Source organism: Diabrotica virgifera, chromosome 2 (genome assembly GCF_917563875.1).
Source record: "Diabrotica virgifera virgifera chromosome 2, PGI_DIABVI_V3a".
Taxonomy (NCBI): Eukaryota; Metazoa; Arthropoda; class Insecta; order Coleoptera; family Chrysomelidae; genus Diabrotica; species Diabrotica virgifera.
Window position 1 is genome coordinate 200,652,005 of NC_065444.1, and position 26,082 is coordinate 200,678,086.

A 26,082-nucleotide genomic window follows, 5' to 3' on the forward strand; every position below is an offset into this window, starting at 1 on the left:
CTAGCCTTCTTTTCTTATCTTTTCATAACGTTTTTTAATTCGTTTCTTGTTTTCGCTAGAACAGTAATATCATCAGCGAAGGCCAGACATTGATGCTCATTGTTGAAGATGGATCCGGTCGTTTTCAGTCCGCTATTTCTGATTATTGTTTCCAATGCTAAGTTAAAAAGCACTGTGGATAACGGATCTCCTTGTCTAAGACATCTGTTCACTTCAGATTTCTCTGATGAGAAACCTCTCAATATTACATGATTTCGTGTGTTATTCAAAGTCATTCTTACTAACCTAATCAGTTTTGCGGGTCTACCCAAAGAGCTTAGTGCTTCATACAGTTTTATCCATCCTATCCTAGGCTTGTTTAAAATCTAGGAACAACGCATGAAGGGATACTTTATGTTCATAGCGGGTAGTCTGGATTTATTTTAGTGTGAAAATCTAATCTGTCACTGATCTATTAACTCTAAAACCGGCCTGATATTCACCTAGTTTATCTTCAACATGTTTAGTCGCTCTCTTAGCATCCTGGCTAATATCTTGTAACCAGTATCCAACAGAGAAACACCTCTGTAATTTTGAAGTACAGTTACGATCATTAAATAGTTTTCAGGCTTACGTATCTAGGAGCCAATTTTTTAAATTTTTACCTCGTTTAAACCCACCTTTTACGTCAAAGTGACGTTAACAGTGGTGTATCTACAATAGGTTGATTAAAATTAAAAAATCAAAATAATATAAATTAATATATTTTACAAAATTTAGCAAAATGGATGGTAGAGAAAGAAGTTTTTTTGAATAAAATGGATTATAGTCTTAATAGGTAATGAAAATAAGAAAGTATGGTTTTAAAATATCCATTTTATTTTAAATCTATTTTATTTTAAATAATGATAAACAATGTTAAATAATAAACAATAATTTGTGTAATTCTTCTACGTGCAGTGCAAATACTGCCCGGAAACGCTGTCTCTTCATTAGCTTTTTGAGCTCTGGTAAAAGGAGATTCTCTCAAATAATCTACTAACAACTCATCCTGTTGATCTGTGGAGATCTTCTGCCCTCTTGAACCTCCCAACCTTGCTATAGAGTGATAATTATCCCATCGTTTTTTGATTTTCCATATGCACATATGGCTCACGTACAAATCTGCAGCAACTTTCCTTAGTGAACAACATTCTTCGAGTTTGGTAATTGCTCTTGCTTTTTGCAAATCACTCAAACGCATTCTAACCATTTTGCAGGAGTTTGATATCGTTTTATTTTATTTTTCAACACTAGCGAAATTTTTCACAAGCATTGACTTTTTGAAATTTTTTGACTTTGACATTTATCAAACCCGTAAGACACTGCAATTGTAGAGTATTACAATATAAAAATTAAGGTGTAAACTATTCAGTGATCGTAACTGTACATAGTAGTAATTTTGTAGATGAAGCATAAGAGAACTTTGGTCCAAGATTTGGGCATATTTTCTCTTGACAAGCTATACATCCTTTTTGTAGTTCTTCTCCATTCTTTATCATTTCCGCCGCTATTTCGTTTTCTCCTGGTCTTTTGTTATTTTTTAGCCCATTGATTATACTTTTATCATTTCTTCTTCTTGTGGTGCTTTCTCCTTTAGTTGAGGTTAGCGACTACACTGGCAAATCTGTCTCTGTCCAATGCGGCTCTAAACAAAGATCAAGGCCGGTCCAGTCTCTGATATATTTAAGCCATGAAATCTGGCGCCTACCGGGACCCCGTTTTCCTTCAATCTTACCCTAGATTAGATCATCAGTTGCGCGAGGCGGTACTTTTCGCTTCTCATTATGTGTCCCAGGTAGCTAACTTTTCTGACTTTAATGATTTTCAGCAGTTTCCTATCTGTAAATATTCTCCTCAGAACATCTTCGTTGGTGGTATGGGTTGTCCAAGGTATTTTCAAGATTCTTCTATAAAGCCAGAGTTCAAAGGCTTCTAACTTGTTCATCAGTGTTGTGTTGAGCGTCCAGGCCTCCGTTCCATACAAAAGTATTGACCACACACAGCAATGCAGAAAACGATATCTAAGGCTGATACTAATCCTACTGTTACAAAATAAGCTTTTCATTTTGATAAACCCCTATCGGGCTATCTCTATTCTCGCCCTTACTTCTTATTTATAATCAAGTTTATTGTTGAACCAGCAACCAAGATATTTTTATTGGCTTACGTATTCAAGCTGTTGGTGTTTCACATATATTGGAAGAGGTAAATTTTTGTTCCTTGATATTTTCATAACTTTGGTTTTCGCAGTATTGATCTTCATCCCCATTTTTTCACAACCCTCAGTAACCCTATCCAACAGTATCTGCAGACTATGGTCCGAATCACTCATTAATACCTTTTCATCTGCATAGCGGATGTTATTTACTCTTTGACCGTTTATCCTGATTCCTTCTAAGGAGTGCGATAAAGCGTTCGCAAAAATTACCCCAGAGTAGACGTTAAACAGTATGGGCGATAACACACAACCCTGTCTAACACCTTGTTGTATTTCATTTGGCCTCGACGTGTTACCATTTGTCTTTATGATTGCTGTCTGATTCCAATAAATAGCCTCTATAATTTTAGAATCTCTTTTGTCGACTCCGATGTCGTTCAACCTTTCTATTAAGGTCTTGTGCTTCACCCTATCGAACGCTTTCTCAAAATCTATAAAACAGATAAAAAAGGTCTGCTTGCTGATCTTTGCATCTTTGTGGCAGAGTTTGAAGTGCTTCTCGTGTCCCCATACCTTTTCTGAAGCCAAATTGTTCTTGACCGGTGACCTCGTCACATCTTTTATATATTCTGTTCTGTATGATTCGCAAGAAAAGCTTCAGAATGTTATTTAATAGACTTATAAGGCGGAAGTCCTGACATAATTTGGCGTTCTTCTTTTTAGGCAGTGGTATGAAGACGGATTCAAGCCATGTTTTAGGGATTGCCCCTGTATTGTAAACATTATTAAATAGTCCAAGAAGAAGGTCCAAGTTTTCCTCGTTGATTAACTTCAATAGTTCAGCTGGTAGTTTATCTTTTCCTACAGATTTGTTGTTTTTAGTTGACGTAGAGCATATTCCAATTCGGACTTTAGTATTTGAGGACCTTCGTCGTTTTTTTAATTTAATGTAGGAGGTTCTCTGATGTCATAGAAGAGTTCCTTTATATAGTCTTCCCACATATTTATTTGTTCTTCAGAGCTTGAAATCACTTTGCCTTCTGCGTTGATTAGATTATTTGGTCCTTTTGAGTATGTCGTACCTGTGAATTCCTTGAGTTTCTTATGAAGATGGAAGTCATCATGTTTTTTATATAAGTTTTCGATCTCTTCACATTGTTCCGTTATCCATGTTTCTTTTGCAATTTTTATTTTTTGTTTAATGGTTCTATTTATTGCTTTGTACATTGCTTTGTGCTGTTTGCATTTTCTTCTTTCATCCATTAAATCCAATATTTCCTCTGTCATCCATCTTTGCTTTCGTGGTCGTTGTTCTGTTATCATTTCGGTTGCCGTTGCAAGGGCGTGTCTGATTTCCTCCCAGTTTTGTTCTATATCTTGTGCTCTGTCTTCTTTGTTGGTAATTTCTTTAAGTTTGTTGTTCAGCTGCTTTTCTGTTTTCTTTTTGGTTTTTTCATCATTGAGTTGGTCGGATATGCGTCTAATAGACTTCTTTTGTGGTGGTTTACATATTTCTAATCGCACTTCCATCTGCGCCACTACTGGATTATGATCGGAACCAATGTTAGCACTAGGGAAAGTTTTTACGCTTTTGAAAGAGTTTTGGTACCTTTTATTGACAAGAATAAAGTCAATTTGGTTGCGGACGATGTTATGTTCTCTATCCTGTGGGGACTTCCGGGTATATAACCTTCTTGGTGGTAGTTTAAACCAGGTGTTAGTAATTACATATTCATGTTGCTGACAGAATTCTATCAATCTGTCGCCTCTGTCATTTCTCTTACCTAGTCCCCATTTACCAGCCACTTCTGGCACTGGTTCATCCCCAACTTTGGCGTTAAAGTCTCCCATTATAATGGTTATTTCAGTTTTTCCAACTAGTTTAATGATGGTTTCCAATTCTGTGTACCAGCGCTCAATTTCAGAATTTGATTTATCAGCAGTTGGTGCGTAAGTCTGATTATATATATTCATGGGTTTTCCCTGTAGTTGTATCAGTATTATGTGGTCAGAATGGAGGACAAAATTTATTACTTTTTCAGCGAGTTTCTTAGTTAATACTATTCCTACTCCGTTTCTGTGGTCTTTGTCATTGTTTCCGGAGTAAAATAAGGTTCCTTTCGCGGTTGCACATTTTCCTGAGTGTGGCCATCTCGTTTCACTGATGCCGAGGATCTGTATATGTAGGCGTACCATTTAAAGAGTCGCGTTATCCAATTTTCCTGCTTCAAAAAGAGTTCGTACATTCCAGGTCGCAATTCCAGGTCTCCTTCACTAGGCAATTCTATTATTATGCCATCTTCCTCTATAAGGAAATTTTGATTCTCATCTGTATTTTCCCCATTCAGTAGTTCACTAAAATGTCTCTCCCATATACCCATGACTGATTCTTTTTCACTCGTGAGTGTTCCATCTTCTTTTTCATGTATGAATTGTAATTCTGGTATTCCCTTTCAGTTTTTTTAACTTCTTGATAAAACGATCGTATTTCTTCTTTTTTGAAATTTTTCCTCTATTTCTTGTATTATTTTTTCGTTGTATTCCCGTTTCTTTCGTCTATATACCATTCTCATTATTCGTCTTTGATCTTTGTAACTCTGGTTTATACCATCATTATTATTTGTTAATGCCAATTGCCTTAATTTTTTCTTTTCCTCTGCTATTTTAAGGCATTCTTCATCAAACCAATTCTTCCCTGCTTTCATTTGTCGTTTTTGTGGAATAATTTTATCATTTGCTCTAGTTATCGCCTCTCTTGTAGTTTGCCACACTTGCAGTATTCCTAGTCGCTCTTCGTCTTCCTGGTTAATAGCCCTTTATTTATTTCATTGATATACATACTTTCTTTTTATTTCCACTTCGCTTAGTTTTTGTATATCATATATGTTAGAATATACAATATAAAAAGTAGCTATTGCTCTATGGTTGCCACTTTATGTATTTGACAGTATTGATAATTAATGTAATGTCAATGTCAAGAAAATATAATGTCGGATATACAAGTTATGTTCAAGTAAAATGTTTTCCTATTGTCCTGTAATTAAGAATAAATTCTTAATTGTTGATGGTCATTTAGTTAGCTCACCTAACTCATTTTATAACAGGTTACGGGCCCAATTCACGTGAACTGTGAACAGGTGAAAAAATATGGCGACCAGCAATAACGATTATAAAATTCAAGTCGATAAACTTGAGGGTCCTGAAGACTGGGCAAAATGGAAATGGCACGTTTCGATGTTATTACGAGCGTATGCACTTGAAGACATTGTGAACGGTACGTGTAAGTGTCCCGAGGTTGCTGGAAATTCAACTTCATTGGAAGTAGAGAAGCATCAACAATGGTTAAAAGACGATGCAAAAGCGGCAACTTTGTTAGCATGTACGCTAGGAAAAACTGTTTCCGAGCTGGTGTTGACATGTACTCATGCTAGTGAAATATGGGACAAATTACGTGCGCGATTTGAACGTAGCAGTACGCAACGGTTAAACATGTTAATTGAAGCCTTTTTTAGAGTCCAGCGTGATGAAAAAGAAGATATTAGCACACATGTTGCGAAGTTGCAGAAACTGTTTGTAGATTTGAATGATGAATTGCTGAAGCATGATGAAAATGTTTTATCCGAAAGAATGTTAAATGGTCGGATCTTATCAACTTTGGGTAAGGACTTTGATAATTTCAAAGATTTGTGGGACACGATACCATCGAAGAATCAAACTTTGAATTTATTGATTGAGAAATTGTGTGCCATTGAATTACGTGACCAAAGTACCACAGAATCTTTTGCGTTTGTTGCACGCAATAGCCCGACAGAAAAATACAAACAGAGCCAAAGTACAGCTACTACAAAGTCAAAGAAAAATGTACATCGTGCAAAAGAAAAATTTTCTTGTCACAGATGCAAGAAATTAGGCCATTGGGCGAGAGAGTGTCCATTAAAAAAATCTGCTGAGAATTTAGACAAGAATAAAAGTAATGATACTGCCTTTTTGTCTGTTGTTTTAAGTGCCTCATCTAACAATTATTGTGTTGAAGCTGGGAAATGGTATTGTGACAGTGGAGCCACAAATCATATCACTACAGATAAGCAATATTTCTCATCTTATACAGAGTTTGCTGAACCCGAAAAGATATCACTTGGTAAGAAGGATGTATGTATGCTAGCCTGTGGACAAGGAACGGTGAAAATTCAAACGCGTCTGAATAATAAATGGAAAGATGCTGAACTGAAGAATGTTTTCTATGTTCCTGAAGCAAGCGCTCATTTGTTTTCTGTGAAAGCTGCTGCACAAAGAGGGTTCGTTACAGTACTCGAAGATAAAGGTGTAAATATACATGATAAAAATACTCTTGAATCTGTAATGACTGGGTACTTCAGTAATGGCCTGTATGCACTTGATATACGTGTTATGAAACCGACCAATCCCATTCAAGCGAACTTAGAAGAGTCAGCAGATATGTTACAAGTGTATCATGAAAGATTTGGTCATCAGCATAAGCAACACGTAAAGAAGGTCTTGAAAAAAATGAATATAGATATTGATGGGTGCAAAGAAAGCTTTTGCGATGGATGTGCAATTGGAAAAATGCATAAATTGCCATTTAAAACTAGGATCAATCGGCCACAAGTCACTGGTGAGCAGATCCATGCAGATGTGAATGGACCCATGTCTATAGAATCACTGGGAAAAGCACGTTATTACGTATGTTTTAAAGATGACTTTAGTAAGTTTCGAAAAGTTTTCTTTATGAAACACAAAAGTGAGGTATGTACCTTCTTAGAAAAATTTTTAAATGAAGCAAAAACAAATGGCCATGTAGTAGAGCAACTGAGATGTGATGGAGGGAGAGAGTTTGACAATAGAAAGGTATCTGAACTTCTTGCGAGTAGAGGTATAGAGCATTGTATCACTCCACCCTATACACCTCAGCAGAATGGTGTTGCTGAAAGGGAAAACCGTACCATTGTAGAGCGTGCTCGTTCCATGTTAAACCCATGCAAGTTGTCCAAAGAATTGTGGGCAGAAGCATGTAATACTGCAGTGTATCTTCTGAATCGCACAGGAAAGTCATCAATTGAGAATAAAAGTCCCTATGAATTGTGGTATGGAAAGCCAGTTGGGAGTTTGAAACATTTAAGAATATTTGGCACTGAATGTTATGTTCACGTAAACAAAAATGTTCGCAGTAAATTTGATGACAAGGCGATACATGGTTATTTAGTTGGTTACGTGAATGACAGGGATGGTTTTAGAATATGGATTCCATCTGAAAGAAGAATCGTATCGAGCCACGACGTACGATTTAAACCTGAGGTTACATGCAATTTGCGAATTTCTGAAGTTAAAGCTAAACCAGTGAACCAGAATCAGTCGGAATGTTTTAGTGTAAATGAAAACTCCGAAGAAGGGAAAAGTGGTATCAATGAAATTGTGGAATCTAAGAATATGGAAAGTGTAGAAAGAAGCGATGGTGTTGAAGAATTTAGGAGTTACCCTACGCGTTTTAGAAATAAACCAAAATTGTATAATGATTTTGTTTTAGGGTCTAATGTTTAGCTTATCTACTTTTCATATTGAGGGAGAGTGTTAGAATATACAATATAAAAAGTAGCTATTGCTCTATGGTTGCCACTTTATGTATTTGACAGTATTGATAATTAATGTAATGTCAATGTCAAGAAAATATAATGTCGGATATACAAGTTATGTTCAAGTAAAATGTTTTCCTATTGTCCTGTAATTAAGAATAAATTCTTAATCGTTGATGGTCATTTAGTTAGCTAGTTAGCTCACCTAACTCATTTTATAACAATATATATATTTTTTTTCTTTGAACTCGTTTTTCCCACTTCTTTATCTTTTTGCACCATTTTACTTATATCTAACCAGAAAGTGGTCCGAATCCGTTTCGGTCCCTCTCATACTTCTTATATTTTTTTATAAATTCCATGTGGTTTCTTTCCACCAATACGTGATCAATCTGGTTAACCGTCCTTCCATCAGCCGACATCCAGATTCCCTTATGTATTTATTTTCGTTCTAACTGGGTGCTCCTTTTCCATCGCAAAACTCTACTGTATTCCATAGATGTACCAAATAAATTGTAAAACTTTAAATTGTACTACTCCAATGACCCTTTGAGGTCGAGGCATAATATTAAAAAAATGACTCACCGAAATTACCATCAAAGTCCAAAGAGAAGATGGTACTAGGTCTATTAGCGCAGAACATGATTCCTAATTTCCTTGGTTCTAACTGATAGGCAACTCCAACAATATAAGATCCATCTGGAGAGTACTTTGGTTGACCAACAAAAATATCGTCCGGAATACCTTTTAGTATCTCTACCGAATCACTTTCCACATTATACTCGGCAATTATGGATATCTTTTTACCAACTAGTTGTTCTCCCCAATCTTGAATAAATAGATATTCTTCACCCTTGCAAATAAAAAGAAATTATTATATTATAATAAGTCGGTCAATAAGTCCCGGGCCTAACCATGAGATGGCGACTCTAATGAAATTTCCATTTGACATTTCGGTAATCCTAACGATGGTTTGCTGAATTCAAACCATTGACATATTAAGCCTAGACTGGGCATACTCACCAAAAGAGCGTAACGCGGAAACAGCATGCAAACAGTCGATCGGTGGTCTATCTATCTCTTTTAACCAAGCGACCCCGCGCATGTGACCGACAAAGATGACTAGACCACTCAATCCTATGTCGACGTTACACCCCGATGCATTGAGTGGCATATCCCTAGCCAAGTCTATTATTGACATGTCTCTGATTCAAACGCGGTTGTACCGACACAAATGATGCAGTTATTCCCGAAAACATCGAAAAAATGCTGACAATTATTTTGGAAAATCGCAAAGTGGAGTTGCAAGATGTAGCTGACACCCTAAAGTTATCAAAGAGTAGTATTTTGACTATTATACATATGAATATTTGTAGACCAGGGCGGATCTGTTTTGAGGTGGATGTGAGAGATGGCATTCGGATTTTTGCTGATAAAGTTAGGTGACAACTTCAATAATTATAATTGTCTTATGCTCCTTCTCAAATATGCCCGGAACATTAATAAAAAAATTTAAATTTTTAAAAATTTCGAAAAACATCGATTTTTTCTACTTTCATTGCTTATAACTTTAAAACGATTCATTTTGGAACAAAGTCGTAGGGAAAGAAAATAAAGATACATAATTGAATTTTGTATAATATACGGCTAGTTTAAAATGTCTTAAATTATTACCCTTTCTGTAAAATAGCAATAAATAGAAAATAAGGGGGCAAAAAAGACTATTTTTATTCAATGTTTTTCAACCACTTTGGTTGCACTTAGAACCTTCATCATTCGCTTAGAAAATTCTTACAACATACTTAAACCGCCCAGCAAATTTCATTAAAATCGACCTAATAGATTTTGCATAATAATTTTGCAATCTATTTTTTTTTAAAGTTCAAATTTTTTAAAAACTTTCTGAACAAAAAGTAGACCATTTAGAAGTTTGCTAATTTTTTTACATATAAAAAGGTTCTCTACCTATCCAATACACTTTACAGAATTAAAATCGGATTATTTAAGCGGCCTCAGCACTGTTTTAAAGTTATAAACAATGTTTTGGCTCATAAACAAATACAGTGAGGACGTTTGAGTTGGAATAAATTCATTTTCTAGAGAATGGGCGACTCTGGAGATAAATCCTGAACCAGATCGATTTTTATTTTTCAGTATCATACTAGTGACGTCATCCATCTGGGTATGATGACATAATCTAAATATTGGAATTAATTTAATTAATTTTTTTTTAATTCAAACCCTGTACAAATAAATTATGTTAATGTTTATATTAGTGAATACAAAATTGAATAGCCTTTCGATTGAGCTATCACACGGCACCTATTCTCATTTAAAAAATCATCGATTACGTCATCACGCCCAGATGGATGACGTCACTAGTATGACGTATATAACAAAAAATTAGAATTTAAAAATAAAAATCGACCTGTTTCGGGATTTATCTCCAGAGCCGCCTATTCTCGAGAAAATGAATTTATGCCAACTCAAACGTCCTATTAACGTATTTGTTTATAAGCCAAAAATTATTTATAACTTTAAAACAGTGCTGAGGCCGCTTAAATAATCCGATTTTAATTCTGTAAAGTGTATTAGATAGAGCGCGGATTTATATGTAAAAAAATTAGCAAACTTCTAAATAGACTACTTTTTCCTCAGAAAGTTTTTAAAAAATTTGAACTTCTTTAAAAAAAATTAGATTGCAAAATTATTCTGCAAAATCTATCACGTCGATTTTAATGAAATTTGGTGAATGATTTAAGTATGTTGTAAGAATTTTCTAAGCGAATTACGAAAGTTCAAGTGCAACCAAAGTGGTTGAAAAACATTGAATAAAAACAGGCTTATTTTGTATTTATTGCTATTTTGTAGAAAGGGTAATAATTTAAGACATTTTTAACCAGACGTTTATCATACAAAATTTAATTACCTTTATTTTATTTCTGTACGACTTTGTTCCAAAATGAATCGTTTTAAAGTTATAAGCAAAGAAAGTAGAAAAAAATCGATGTTTTTCGAAATTTTTGAATATTTTAATTTTTTTTATTATTGTTCCGGGCATATTTGAGAAGGAGCATAAGTCAATTATTATTGTTGAAGTTGTCACCTAACTTTATCTACAAAGATCCGAATGCCACCTTGCACATCCAAAAATAGATGTTTTTTCACAGATCCGCCCTGGTCTATTGGGTAATATGAGAAAGCTGTTTTCCAAATGGGTGCTACGTTTCCTCTGACCAGAGCAAAAACAACAACGGATTGATGAATCTCGGCGAGCTTCCGAATCAAATCCAGAGAATCGAGGCACCAAAGATGCACCAAACTGCCGGAAGGGTTATGGTATCTCTATTTTGCAGAGTTATTTTCATTGAAATATAGAGAAAAAATTAACAGCGATTACTATATTGGTTTATTGGAGCGTTTAAAGACCGAAATCGCAAAGAAAAGGTCTCATTTATTCAAGAAAAAATTGTTGTTTCACCAAAAAAATGCGCCATGTCACAAGTTGATGAAAATGATGACAAAAATGCACGAATTGGGATTTGGATTGCTACCGCCCCCACCGTGGAGCCCAGATCTGACCCCCAGCGACTACCAACTTTTTCCAATCTAAAAAATGCTCAGTGGCAATGGATATCGCACTGATGAGGAAGTAATCACCGAAACTGATATTGAAATATATATGAAGCCTATTTTGAAGGCAAAGATAAATCGTTTTACAAGGGTGTAATCGAAAAATTAGAAAAACGTTAAGTTGGAATCACTGTATCTATACTCCGTCCCAAACCCTTTTTTTAGTGCGTCACAGATTATCGAATTCTCTCTAACGTACAGTTGGAAGCGACAGAAAAAAACGTACCTCTGTGATTATTATACATTGAACTTAGAAAATTATGTATTCCTTGACGGGCATTTGCATAACTTATAGATGTACAATTGGTTGGCGATTACAATACTCTAAATAGATAACCAGTCAATGAGACGAGTAAGATAATTTGACACAAAAATAATCGATCATATGGTAAAATGACAATTGTAATTTCTAGGTTAGAAATTTGTCAACTACGTAAATATAAATATTTTATGTCATTGGTAGGTATATTCGGGCATTGTATAGTGAAATTTGATATTATATTTATCCACAGAGAACGACAGTTCTCACCAGTGGCGCACAACACCCCTACAAGCGACACTATATATACACGAAATTTTCGATTTTCTAAACCTGACTGAATTGAAAATTGGGCCAAATCCCATCTTAAAGTTTAGGAAAAGACTCGTCCATCCATATGTTACCTCTCCATTTTGGTCCAAGGGTGTGGATTTTACGGCCGTTCCCATTTAAAGCCTGTTTTTCGTTCTCGTCCCCAAAACTCCCAAAAATTTCAAAAATTTAAGCCCGACCTTTGCGGCTTCTCATAGCACAGATCATTACCTTTCCAACGCATGTTTAATTTTGAAAATCGGTTGTACCATTCAAAAGTTATCGAGCTCAGAAATATGACTCAATTTTTATTTAAAAAATGGAAAATGTTTGTGGATATGTATGTATGTATGTATGTATGTATGTACAGTAGGAAAAATGAAAGAATACCCATGAACGAACATATAAAACACGCTGTATTTTCCTGTCGCCGTGTCACACAAAAAATTGGACAGCGCAAGTACATGTACTAATTATTGTTACATGTACTTGCACTGGACAATTTTCTTTGTGACACAGTGACAGGAAAATACAGCGTGTTTTATATGTTCGTTCATGGGTATTCTTTCATTTTTCCGACTGTATGTATGTATGTATGTGTGTGGAAAAGTTACACCGATCTGAATTTTTTTTTCTGTGTTTCAAGAAGGTGTGAGGGCCGATTCAGAACCGGTCTAATTTTTGACTTCTGACTACCCGTAAGCCAGCTAGAGGACTAGGTAGATACAAAATAGCATATTTTTTGGGCGTATATATCTTAGGTTCAAGGAAAGACAGGAAAACCGCAAATACACCAAATCAATAGGGTTGAGTTAAGCTTTCAAGTGGCGCCTAAGCGATCAAGCTGAGACATACACACTGCTCGCCATAGCCAAAAAACTGAAAAATGAAACTTTGAAAATTTTGGTTTTTCGACAATTACTCAAAATTTCAACCAACGAATTGCACCAATAACTGAGCGTTTGTAGAAGGACTCAGGACGCGTCTAACGGTGTATACCTCATATCTGGGAAAATTCGAATTTTTAAGTTATACCCTTCATAAGTATAATCAAATCTATTTCTTACGGGAAAAACGGTTTTTCAAGCTCAATAATTCCTGTAATACGTTCAGTTATCATACTCGATCTTGGATGCTTGTCAGATACTACTTGTCAATACGTTTCAAATTCATGTTTAGTGATCAACATCAGGTAAACCGTTCAGAAGTTATAGAGCTCCAAAAGTATAATTAGTCCAGGAACTGAAATTTTTCACTTCGCAATTTTTACAGAATGGATAGATTTGCTTGAAAATTTGACAATAAGTAGTGGATAGTCCAAGGATCAAAATCTATATGATGCCGAAAGACGCTTTTACCATGGGGTTGTTGCCACCTCATCTCGAGGGTGGAAATTTTTTATTATATTTTGACCGCAAATGCTGGTAAAAATATTAATTATAAGCAAAAAATGTTCATTATACATTTTTTTGATCAAATTAATAGTTTTCGATTTATTGGTTATCGAAGCTGTTAGTTTTATATCGAAAAAATTACCAGAGAACGGCAGTTCTCGCCAGTGGCGCAGAAATACGCCCCCTTACACGCGACACTATTATATACACGACATTTTCAATTTTCTACATCTGACTGAATTGAAAATTGTGCCAACTCCCATCTTCAAGTTCAGAAAAAGACTCACCCATTCATATGTCAACCATCCATTTTGGTCCAAGGGTGTCGATTTTACGGCCCTTCCTATTTAGGTCTGTTTTTCGTTCTGTCCCCCAAAACTCCCAAAAACTTCAAAAATTTAAGTCCGACCTTTGCGACTTCTAACAGTACTGATCATTACCTTTCCAACGCATGTCTAATTTTGAAAATCGGTTATACCATTCAAAAGTTATAGAGCTTAGAAATGTGACTTAATTTTTATTTAAAAAAGGGAAAATGTTTGTGGATATATATTGTTATATTTCTATTTGATATAAAAATTAAAATTTGATAATTATAAACAAAATTCACTTTAATATAAAATATTTTCAATTTTCTCAACCACGGGCATATAAATTTAAAACAACCTGTATACAACAAATTGTTATATTTAATTTTAAGAAGTGATTAAATAAGACTCAAGTGAAATCGTTAATAGGTCATTATCGTTGTTCGCGGAAGGTCGTTCGTTATCATCATTAGCCGATGCTAAATAAGACTAAGTGGAAATAGAGAATAGGTCATAAAAATTTGTATATAGTAGAAAGTAATTTTAGAATGGGAATTAACTATTTTCTTTGAAATCCATTAAGCATATTTAGAAAGTTTAAAAATTGGTTTTGAGGAATACTGCGAATGAGAGTTGGTGGTGGAAGTTTTGATTTGTGAATCTGGAAGGGATATTTAGAAAGTAGGGGAATGAATGACAAATAGAGATCAGAATGTTTTGAGCTGTCGAGAAGTGAAGTCGAGTAGTAGACGGTGGTGTACGGAGAGTGAGAAAGCCTGTGTAGTTCCGTGAGTGTGGAGTATCTATCGTAGAACGAGAGGTAGGCCAGGTTGAGAGTAAAAGAACCTCCTTGAGCCAAGAGTTCCCGGTAGCTGATTGCAGTTTCGAAAAAGGTAGAACACAGCATCACGACAGAAGCAGGAAACGAGAGCTATACGAGCTAGTTTCAGAGGAGAACATTACTGGAAGCCAGGACGAGGTTTGGATTGCAGCCAAGGATAGCAGGAAACGGGTCTTGTGTGAAGACATTCTCAGTGCACCAGAAAAGGTCAGTCTCATTTGTTTGGACATGAATGTATGGGTTTTTCGTAGTAAATACCACATTTAAAATTGAAGAAACATAATCAATAATATCAGAAAAGCTTCATCAAACTTAAATAGAATTGTTGCTAATAAATCATAATAGTTAAATGTTAATAAAAACTTTCAATTGGAAATCAAAAGAAAATAAGATTCCCATGTGTAAATGTTATGTTTAAGAAAAATAAGATATAGCAAATATTAAGCAGTGATTGCCATTTAAATAAAATAAACAATATTTTGATTACAATTGTAACCCATATGTGTTATTATTTTACTCTTTTCTTTCCTATCCCGATTAGGAACCATTAAGAAATACTTAGAAGCCACGTATGTAAGTAATTAATTTTATAAAAAGCCCTGAGATTGAAAACATATTGATATGTGATCTGGTAAATTAATTAGATTATTATTAATGCATTGATTAAATTAAATGACATATAAAAATATTATCTCATATCAATAATCAAGATCACATCAACTGGCGCCCAACGTGGGGCATTGTAAAGTATTTCTAGTGGCAAATTTGAAGGATAGAAAGAGTAAAGCCGGTATTTGAAAATTTATATGCCTGTGGTAAAAAGTGAGATACTTACATTTGATAACATAAAATTTTAGATCTCTTTAGGTACAAATTTTACATAACTGATTTAATATTTTGTTTTTACGATATTTACATTTGATATATTTATTGACAATTTATAATATTTGGGTGAGAAAAAGTCGTCTTGGTAACATACTAGTAAAATTTCATATTTGGCGGGGACAGTACTTCTTGAAAACAAATGTCTGTGACAAGAAGCCAAAGCAAAGACAACAAAAAACAAAAAGAACATTCAAATCAAGAGAATAATTCAGACCAAGAAGATATTTTAGACACGACAATCATGGCATCAGAACAGCAAGAATTATCAGGAATAGATAAATTATTACAAATGATGCAACTCCAGTCACAAAAAATGGATAAAAATCAGGAAGAAACATCAAAGAAAATGGATGAATCACAACAAAAAATGGATCAAAAAATGGATGAAACACAAAAAAAAATGGATGAAAATCAACGTGAAACGAAACAAGCCATGGAAGAAACATCAAAGAAAATGGATAAAGTGGATCAAAAAATGGATGAAACACAACAAAAAATGGATGAAACACAACAAAAATTGGATCAAAAAATGGATGAAACACAACAAAAAATGAAACAAGCAATAGAAGAGAACAACAAGAAAATGGAGGAACGCATAGAAAAGTATGAAGTGAAAATTAAAGATCACATGCAAGAACAAGAAATGAGAATGAAGGACCACATGAAAGAACAAGAAATGAAAATTCAAAATAAAATGAAGGAGTTAACGAATTGCCAGAAAAAAGAAATGGAAAGTTTGGAAAACAAGTTGGAAAATGCTATTCAAGTAGACAGAGAAGAAGTGGAAAAAAGAATCACAGGAATAGAAAAACAAGTCACCGAAAACAGGACGCAACAGAATGTCGGAGAAAGAAGAGAAATGGTTATACATAGCACAGATGACGTGAAGATAAGGTTTGGCGGGGATGTAAGAAGATTACACCCAGTGCCGTTCATAAATAGCCTGAAAAAGAAAATACAGCACATCGGAAATTTCGAAACAGCAAAAGAAACTATCAGAAACCATCTCAAATATGAAGCAAGCCTATGGTTCGATAGCAAAGAAGAAGAATTCGGCAATTGGCAACAATTTGAACAAAAATTTTTGAATTATTTCTGGGGAAAGGTCCAACAATTGGAAATTAACAAGGAATTGCAAAATGGGAAATACAATGATAGGATGGGTGTATCAGAAAGGACATATGCTTTGCAAATTTACAATAATGCAAAGCATTTACAATATAATTACTCATCGGAACAATTAGTCGAACTGATTGCAAGACATTTCGAGGAAACGCTGGAAGACCATATCACATTGCAAAATTACAAAGACATAGATAGTTTATGCCAATTCCTACAAATAAGAGAATCACGTCTAAGAGAAAGAAAATCAAGAAGGTCGCGAGAAGATTACAGGCCCCGAGAAACACAAGATTACAGAGATAGAAATCAAAATAGGAGGGACTATACAAGACGAGATTTTAATCCCAGAAGGGAAAACGAAAATAGAGACAACGGAAGAGGAAATTATGAACAAAGAAATAGGCAATGGAATGAGGATAGAAATCGAGAATACCAGAATAGAAACACCACACGCTCAAATCAAGAAAACAGAAATAATGGTAGACAAAATGAACAGGGATATCGAGAAAACCGAAACAGATCCGACAGACCAAGAGAAAATAGAAGAGAAGTAAATAATACCCAGACAGATGAATATGACGGAGAGAGACATTATGACGAAAATATAAACAACGATGAGCAACCGGCGTCTTTTCACGACGGCGCTCACTAAAAACCAAAAATCAAACAGGAATCTTTTGTCACCCCAAGGAGTTTATTAAATTGGCAGGAAACAACGAAAAGAAAAATGGAGTTAATTTAAAATTTGTGGATGGATTTATCAACGAGAAACCAATTAAAATTATGATAGACACTGGATCTGAAATAACATTGGTCAACAGAAAACTAATAGAAGAAGTTAACTTAACAAATTTAATTTACAAAATACCTAGGGTAAATTTAGTGGGCGCAAACAAACGGACATTGGCAACTATAAATGAAGGCATACGAGTAATGGTACGACTGGGTAAGAATATGTATGCACTACAATGTGTAATAATGCCAAATATGTCACATGACATGATAGTAGGAGTTGACGAATTGGCAGAAAAACATGTAGTGATAGATTTTAAAAATAATACGATGAAACTAACAGAAGAAAAAGAAAAAGAACAGGACAAGGAACATGAGAAACAAATTACGGACGAATCAGGTAAAGAACAAACAGTGGAAATGAATTTGGCAGCGAAGCAAGGACAAAGAAGAAAAAGGAGAAAAGGTCAGAAAAAGATAAAAGAAAATGAAACCTGTGGCTCCTCAAAAGAAGAGTTGAGCCCAGAAGAAGAAAATTTGAGAGTGTCAGAAACAAAGGAAACCTGGGATTCCTCAAAAGAAGAGACGGGCTCAGGAGAAGAAGAAATAAAGCTAAAAAATGAAAGTGAAAAGAATATGATTGAAACAGTGGTATTTGAAGAGGAGGTATATGCAAACGAGGATGCAGAATGCACGGTAAACATGTGTGAAGAATCTGAGAAAAAAGACAGAAAATTGATATGTGGAGAAGGGAAAGAAAAAGAATTGCGGTTGATGTTAAGAAACTACGAAAATTTGATCAATGAGGAAAACAGAGTGGCTAAAAAGTACGAACATTCATTTGAGGTGAAAAACTTGGGAAATTTTCGATCAAAAACTTACCCGATTCCATACAAGTATCGACAAGAGGTGAAAGAAGAAATAAATAAAATGTTGGAAGATCAAATCATCGAAAGATGTGATTCACCATATGTTAACCCGATTGTGATAGTAAAGAAAAGCAGTGGAGAATTGAGATTATGTTTAGATGCCAGGAATATCAACCAGCACACTGTATCACAATATGAATCACCTCTAAACATCGAGGCCATTTTTGGAAGAATCACCGGGTCACACATATTTTCGAAAATTGACTTAAAACACAGTTTTTGGTTGATACCGTTAGCTGAAAAGTGTAGAAACTACACCGCTTTTTCTATTGATGGTATTGTCTACCGGTTTAAGGTAGTGCCGTTTGGATTGCAGAGTGCTTGTGCTGCACTTGTCCGAGCTCTACATACCATTTTGAATCGCCACGAAGATTTCATAGTTCATTATATCGATGATTTATTAATTTTTTCACAAGATACTCAGAGTCATCTGAAACACATAGAAATAATTCTGGAAGAATTGGACACAGCGGGATTGAAATTAAACATTGAAAAATGTCAATTTTTTCAAAAAGAAGTCATTTATTTGGGTTTTCAATTGGACACCAAAACAGTAAGATTATCCGAAGACAGAGTCAAGCTCATAGATGAATACCCAAGACCAACGAATTTGAAAACATTGAGAGGTTTTCTTGGCACGATTAATTATTTTAAAAAACTGATCCCCGATTTGAGCCAAAAGGAAATCCCTCTGATAAAGTTGCTTAAAAAAGGAATAAAATGGAATTGGAAAGAAGAACAGGAGGAAGCTTTCGAAACATTAAAACGAGAATTCGCAAAAGGAACGAAAATATACCACCCCATTTACAATTTACCTTTTATACTCCGAACTGATGCGTCCATACAAAAATTTGCAGGAGTTCTGTCTCAAATACAAAACGACCAAGAAGTGCCGATATGTTTTATATCGCGAGTGACTAAAACACATGAGAGAAAATATAGTGTTACAGAATTGGAGTTTGCCAGTGTACTATATTGCGTAAACAAATTGAGGTTTTACTTATTGGGAGCAAAATTCACAATCGAAACAGACCATGCAGCTTTAGTACATATCATGAAGAATAGATTAGTAAATAATAGAATACATAGAGGCATTCTATTATTACAGGAGTATGATTTTGAGTTCCGATATATAAAAGGAAAAGACAACATAATAGCCGACGCTCTAACACGGGATGAGGACACGGGAAAAAAGGAAACAATTACTCTACAGGTGGGACTAAATAGATTAATACAAGAAGAAGGGATATATTCGTTAAATGAGATAAGGACAAACCAAGAAGACCTAGAGGAAAGAGAGAAAAGAAGAGCGGAAGTAGAAAATGACATATATTTTAAGAGAATAGACGGAAAGGAACTATATTTAGTGACACAGACATTGGCCGAAAAGATAATAAAGAAATTACATGAGGACAATGGGCATATCGGTAGCAGAAAAGTTTGGCTCGTTTTTAGGGAAAATTACATCAGCCGACAGGATTACCGCATTGCAAAGGAAATTACCCAGAAGTGCGATGTATGTCAAAAATATAAGAGTCGGAATTTCAAAAACGAAAATGTTGCCAAAAATATTGAAGCCCGAAACAAACTAGACATTGTAGCAATAGATATGTTAAGCGATCTAATTATGACCACTAAAAGGAACAAACATATTCTGGTAATGGTGGATGTGTTTTCAAAATACGTAAAATTATATAGTTGCCGCACCACAAAGGGGGAGGAAATATTAAGAAAAATCGACAATTTTATAGCCATAGTAGGAACACCAAAAAAGATTCTACTGGACAATGCAACGTATTTCCGAAATGATCGTTTCAAAGGACAACTTCGAGAACGAGGAATAGAGACAAATTTTGTCAGCATCAGGCATCCACAGAGTAATCCTTCGGAACGATTCATACAGGAAGTGACGAAATTTCTTCGCATTGCAACAGATGGTCAACATCGCCACTGGGACAGGAAAATGGCGGAAATAGAAAGGTATCTAAATACAATTCCGAGCACAGTAACAAAGGAGACCCCAGAATACATCATGAAGGGTGTAATGCCGATAAGGCCATGGGAAGACCAAGAGCCAAAAGAATATCAACAGGTGATTGAAACCGTACAGAGAAGATTACGGCGAAGCAACGAAAAATATATCCAAAGACAGGAACAAAATAGAAAAAGAAGACCAGTGACTTTCCAAAAGGGTGAAAAAGTACTCGTGAGGGCATTACGAGTATCAAATCTTCCTGGGGGCATTTGCGCAAAGCTGATGCCTGTTTTCGAAGGCCCGTATATCGTGAATAATGAAAATGGGATAAATAGTTATGAGTTGAGGCACAGGAACTCGGAAAAGATCCGAGGAATTTATAATATTCACGATGTATACAAATATCACGAATAAAAGACAGAATTACATGAAGTAGATAGTAAGTTAGGGTATAAGACATAGATTAAAGTAAGAAAATATACAGGGAGTTGGTTTTTGCCTCGAGAAAATTTATTTAAAAATGCAGATAAATTTTATCGAATACAAGGCGGGGATTTGTTATATTTCTATTTGATATAAAAATTAAAATTTGATAATTATAAACAAAATTCACTTTAATATAAAATATTTTCAATTTTCTCAACCACGGGCATATAAATTTAAAACAACCTGTATACAACAAATTGTTATATTTAATTTTAAGAAGTGATTAAATAAGACTCAAGTGAAATCGTTAATAGGTCATTATCGTTGTTCGCGGAAGGTCGTTCGTTATCATCATTAGCCGATGCTAAATAAGACTAAGTGGAAATAGAGAATAGGTCATAAAAATTTGTATATAGTAGAAAGTAATTTTAGAATGGGAATTAACTATTTTCTTTGAAATCCATTAAGCATATTTAGAAAGTTTAAAAATTGGTTTTGAGGAATACTGCGAATGAGAGTTGGTGGTGGAAGTTTTGATTTGTGAATCTGGAAGGGATATTTAGAAAGTAGGGGAATGAATGACAAATAGAGATCAGAATGTTTTGAGCTGTCGAGAAGTGAAGTCGAGTAGTAGACGGTGGTGTACGGAGAGTGAGAAAGCCTGTGTAGTTCCGTGAGTGTGGAGTATCTATCGTAGAACGAGAGGTAGGCCAGGTTGAGAGTAAAAGAACCTCCTTGAGCCAAGAGTTCCCGGTAGCTGATTGCAGTTTCGAAAAAGGTAGAACACAGCATCACGACAGAAGCAGGAAACGAGAGCTATACGAGCTAGTTTCAGAGGAGAACATTACTGGAAGCCAGGACGAGGTTTGGATTGCAGCCAAGGATAGCAGGAAACGGGTCTTGTGTGAAGACATTCTCAGTGCACCAGAAAAGGTCAGTCTCATTTGTTTGGACATGAATGTATGGGTTTTTCGTAGTAAATACCACATTTAAAATTGAAGAAACATAATCAATAATATCAGAAAAGCTTCATCAAACTTAAATAGAATTGTTGCTAATAAATCATAATAGTTAAATGTTAATAAAAACTTTCAATTGGAAATCAAAAGAAAATAAGATTCCCATGTGTAAATGTTATGTTTAAGAAAAATAAGATATAGCAAATATTAAGCAGTGATTGCCATTTAAATAAAATAAACAATATTTTGATTACAATTGTAACCCATATGTGTTATTATTTTACTCTTTTCTTTCCTATCCCGATTAGGAACCATTAAGAAATACTTAGAAGCCACGTATGTAAGTAATTAATTTTATAAAAAGCCCTGAGATTGAAAACATATTGATATGTGATCTGGTAAATTAATTAGATTATTATTAATGCATTGATTAAATTAAATGACATATAAAAATATTATCTCATATCAATAATCAAGATCACATCAATATGTATGTGTGTTTGAAAGTTAAACCGATTTGATATTTTTCCTCTGTGTTTGAAGAGGGGGTCAGGGCCGATTTAGAACCGGTGTAGTTTGTGGCTTTTGACCACCCATAAGCCAGCTATAGGACTTGGTAGGTACAAAACGGCATATGTTTTGGGGGTATATATATTCGGATCAAGAAGAGCCAGGAGAACCGCAAATACATCAAATTAATAGTGTTGACTTAAGCTTTCAAATGGTGTCTAAGCCGTCAGAATCAGACATACACACGGCTCAGTATAGCCGAAAAACTGAAAAACTAAACTTTGAAAATTTTGGTTTTTCGACAATTACTCAACATTTCAACCTACAAATTGCGCCAATAACTTAGCGTTTATAGAAGTACACCAGACGAATTTAACGGTGTATACCTCATATCCCGGAAAATTTGAATTTTTTAGGTTATAGGCTTCATAAGTATGATAAAATCTATTTCCTGTGGGAAAAACGGTTTCTCAAGCTCAATAATTCCTGTAGTAGCTTCAATTTTCATACTTGACCTTAGATTCATCAGATACTACTGGTCAATACGTTTCAAACTCATGTTTACTGATCAAAATCGGTTAAGCCGTTTAGAAGTTTTTAAGCTACAAAAGTATAATCCAATTTACGATTATTCCCGAAATGGTTTATGTAGTTGTAGTGGTTACGACGCTAAATTTGATCTGGCAACGGGCAATCCGACTTCATTTACCGGCCAGCTCAATTTTTTTTCAATCTATTTCGAATAAAAAAAAATCTAGTGTACATTCGATGGACACTAGATCATTTGGGAGATAATGCAACAAAGGTGACCATTTATAAAGCTTGACGTGTAATAGAGGAACATTGCATTCAACTTCATACATTTAATTTATAAATAACTTTGAAAAACTCCTGATACAAGAATAAAAAAACCGCTAAACGCCGTAAAAATGAGTGGCGCATAAAATATTCCAGCTACAAAAGATCTGATATGAATATTACGTGGCGCGAAAATGGATTTTCATTTGATGCAAAACAAAATTCTAGTTTTATTTTAAAAGATTTTTCCATAATATTTGCTAAATTTGAAGTAAACGCGCCACAAAAGAGTTTCAAAATTCAAACTGTATCAAAGTTACTCTTTTGTGGCGCGTTTACTTCAAATTTAGCAAATATTATGGAAAAATCTTTTAAAATAAAACTAGAATTTTGTTTTGCATCAAATGAAAATCCATTTTCGCGCCACGTAATATTCATATCAGATCTTTTGTAGCTGGAATATTTTATGCGCCACTCATTTTTACGGCGTTTAGCGGTTTTTTTATTCTTGTTTAATTTTACATTAAACTATTTAAAATATTAATATTCTGGCAAATATTTGTATAAATATTGAATGTTTATATAAATATAAATATTCTGACAACGGTCAGTGTCAGATTTAACTAAAATGTCATGTAATGATTTGAGACATTCTTAAAATCCTACATGACGTCAAAATTAATGACACACGAAAAAAAGGGTTTGGGACGGAATATACGCTAAAGAAGATTATTTTGATGAATAAAGAATAATTTTTGCAAAAAATGTTCTTTTACTAGTTAGGCCCAGGACTTACTGACCGACGGATTTCATAACACAATTCTAACTTGGAAGTCGAAGTTGATATTAGAGTTTAGTTTACTAAAATGCTAAATTGCTTTAAAAAGATAAGGCCTACAAAGAAGAAATGAGAAGGACAAAATTAGAAGATGTTATACAACGCATTGCTTCACTGAAGTGATCTTGAGTATGACCAGACAAGTTGATACCAGGTGAACTAAATACATCATACAGTGGAGATTTACGTTAGATAGGTGGAGAGGTGTGGGTCGACTTCCAAAAAGATGGCTGGACGATGTAAAAGAAAAAGTGGTAAGAAAATGGCACTTTGGAGCAAGAGAAAAATTTAAATGGAAATGCCAATGCCAATGGTAGGCTCACGTTCAGGAGTGAACAATCAAGGGCTGTTGAAAGGAGAAGAAAAAGAAAGAGACTATAAACTTTGTTGTATACTTGGATTTGCTTTTAAACTTTGTGGCAGAAATTTACATGAGCTAATATCCAAGACGAAATTGTATTTGCATAATTTACTAACAAGAGTAGTAATGGCAAATTTTGTTAGATTATAGTAAAGGCATTAGTAACAATCCTCCCACTATTAAACTGCACATAATATCGAGGGGTTAGAGCGAAAACCCGATAAATACCAAAATTATGAAATCCGGTATTTTTATTTCTGCTGTAGTAAAAACACGTCTTATACCACTGGTAATAATTATTTGATATTAAAATTTTTATGCAAAATAACTAATAAAAACCAAACATGGTAAAAGCCGATAACTCCTATTTTTAAATAACAGCAAACCGATATATAACTTTATTTATAAAAATACTTTGTTGTAAACATATTTATACTAGGAGATTCCGATAGAATCATTTATTTTCTTTTGCCTGTGTAAAGTTACTAATTTTATTAGAAATATTTCTAAGTTAAAAACTGATAATTAATTTTATCGGAGACGAAGATTACAAAATTGTTCATTTTGACAAAATATATTCATGCGAAAATCCAATAAAGAATTTTAGACTATGATAGTTTATTAAATTTCAGCACACTTTTGTCCTGCGAAAACCGTCCCTAAAACTTCCCAAAGAAAGGAACGAACATTTAGTAAGAAATGTTTCTTTCCACTAGCTTACCATGAATGAATTCTACTGTGCCAAAAGTTTTTTACAAAAACGCTGTGTATATCCTCAGATGATATAATGAATGCTGTAGCTAACAGTGATCCTACTGGATAATATTCTAAAGAATATAATCGTGGAAAACGGTAACCAGTTAATAGAAATATCAGAAGATATTGATTTGAATTAAAAAAACTCCTACTCTACGCCCTAGCAGGCAAAAACAAATTTCATCCCAAAAAGCAACCATAGACGTACCAACTCCGGGCAATTTATCAAAGTTATATAAAAGTACTCTTTCAATAAGTGAAGCAAAGAAAACGGATTTGATAAAGATGTGCCAAGAAAATATTTTTCCAGAAGAAGTGCATGCTTGAATAACCAATTTAAAAACCGGTAATTATATCGTAGATCGAATTCCAGACGTAATGATGAGAGAAGAATCGTAAGAAAACATTTTTTCCACCTACCTCTACCGAAAGTGTACTTTTTCTGACCTGATTGTAGGGAGCAAAGTCGTACTTTTCCTCCCTAGGGAGTAAAAGTACTTTTCCTCCCTAGGGAGGAAAAGTAAAAGTGACGTCATGGTATGTCATTGATGAAATAACTTATTGACGCCCTATACAGTATTCTATTACCTATTACGTAAGTATCTATACATTTTAACATTTATTTGTAGAATACCCTGTATTTTGTAGAATGGTAAATTACATAACTTACTTTTGGCTTTTCCTCTCCACTTCCATTGCCTGATACATTGTTTGTTGTAGCTCCTTTTCGTTTATAAAATGGTTCAGATTTAACTTTCTTTTTTTCGGCAACATATAAAACCTTTTTTTCATCAGGTGACCACTCAAATGATGCAAATTCTCCTAAAAACATAATATTACATAAGTGATGGATTCGACTACTATAGTTCATTTTATCTAAGAAAAAACCATTGAAAATGTTTGTTTTCTACATTTCCACAAAATGTATTACATTTTTTTACTACAACTGTTTCGGAATTGTGGCTTTCTCAAGTGATGTATTTTTATTATTTATCTACTTTATAGTCATTAACTGAATAAATTGAGGAAGAGAGAGCTGTTTGTCTCAAGTCGGTATATAATTAAATAAACTAAATACAGAATTAATATGTATTTTTTAATTGATTAATTTCCATAGATTCTAATAATAAGGCCTTTATTTTGGATGTGAAATTGGTTGTTAAAAGAATTATTATGATATAGAAAATGAAGTACGAGCCCCTTCCCATTTCAGTTGGCCCACCTTTGGAATTTGCAGTTTATGACGATTACCATACACACGTGATAATCAACATATT

At 34.3% G+C, this 26,082-nt stretch overlaps 1 protein-coding gene across 3 annotated transcripts in view; it reads right to left on the reverse strand.

The window, feature by feature from the left end:
- LOC126880352 (acylamino-acid-releasing enzyme-like) overlaps positions 1-26,082 on the reverse strand; it is a 123,803-nt gene that overhangs the window by 19,534 nt on the left and 78,187 nt on the right. For all 3 annotated transcript variants that reach the window (XM_050644155.1, XM_050644157.1, XM_050644156.1), the window contains 2 exons: positions 25,476-25,627; positions 8,353-8,620 (listed from right to left, as the gene is read on the reverse strand). In XM_050644155.1, coding sequence (XP_050500112.1) covers positions 8,353-8,620; positions 25,476-25,627 — 420 coding nt within the window. The remainder of the gene's footprint in view (positions 1-8,352; positions 8,621-25,475; positions 25,628-26,082) is intronic.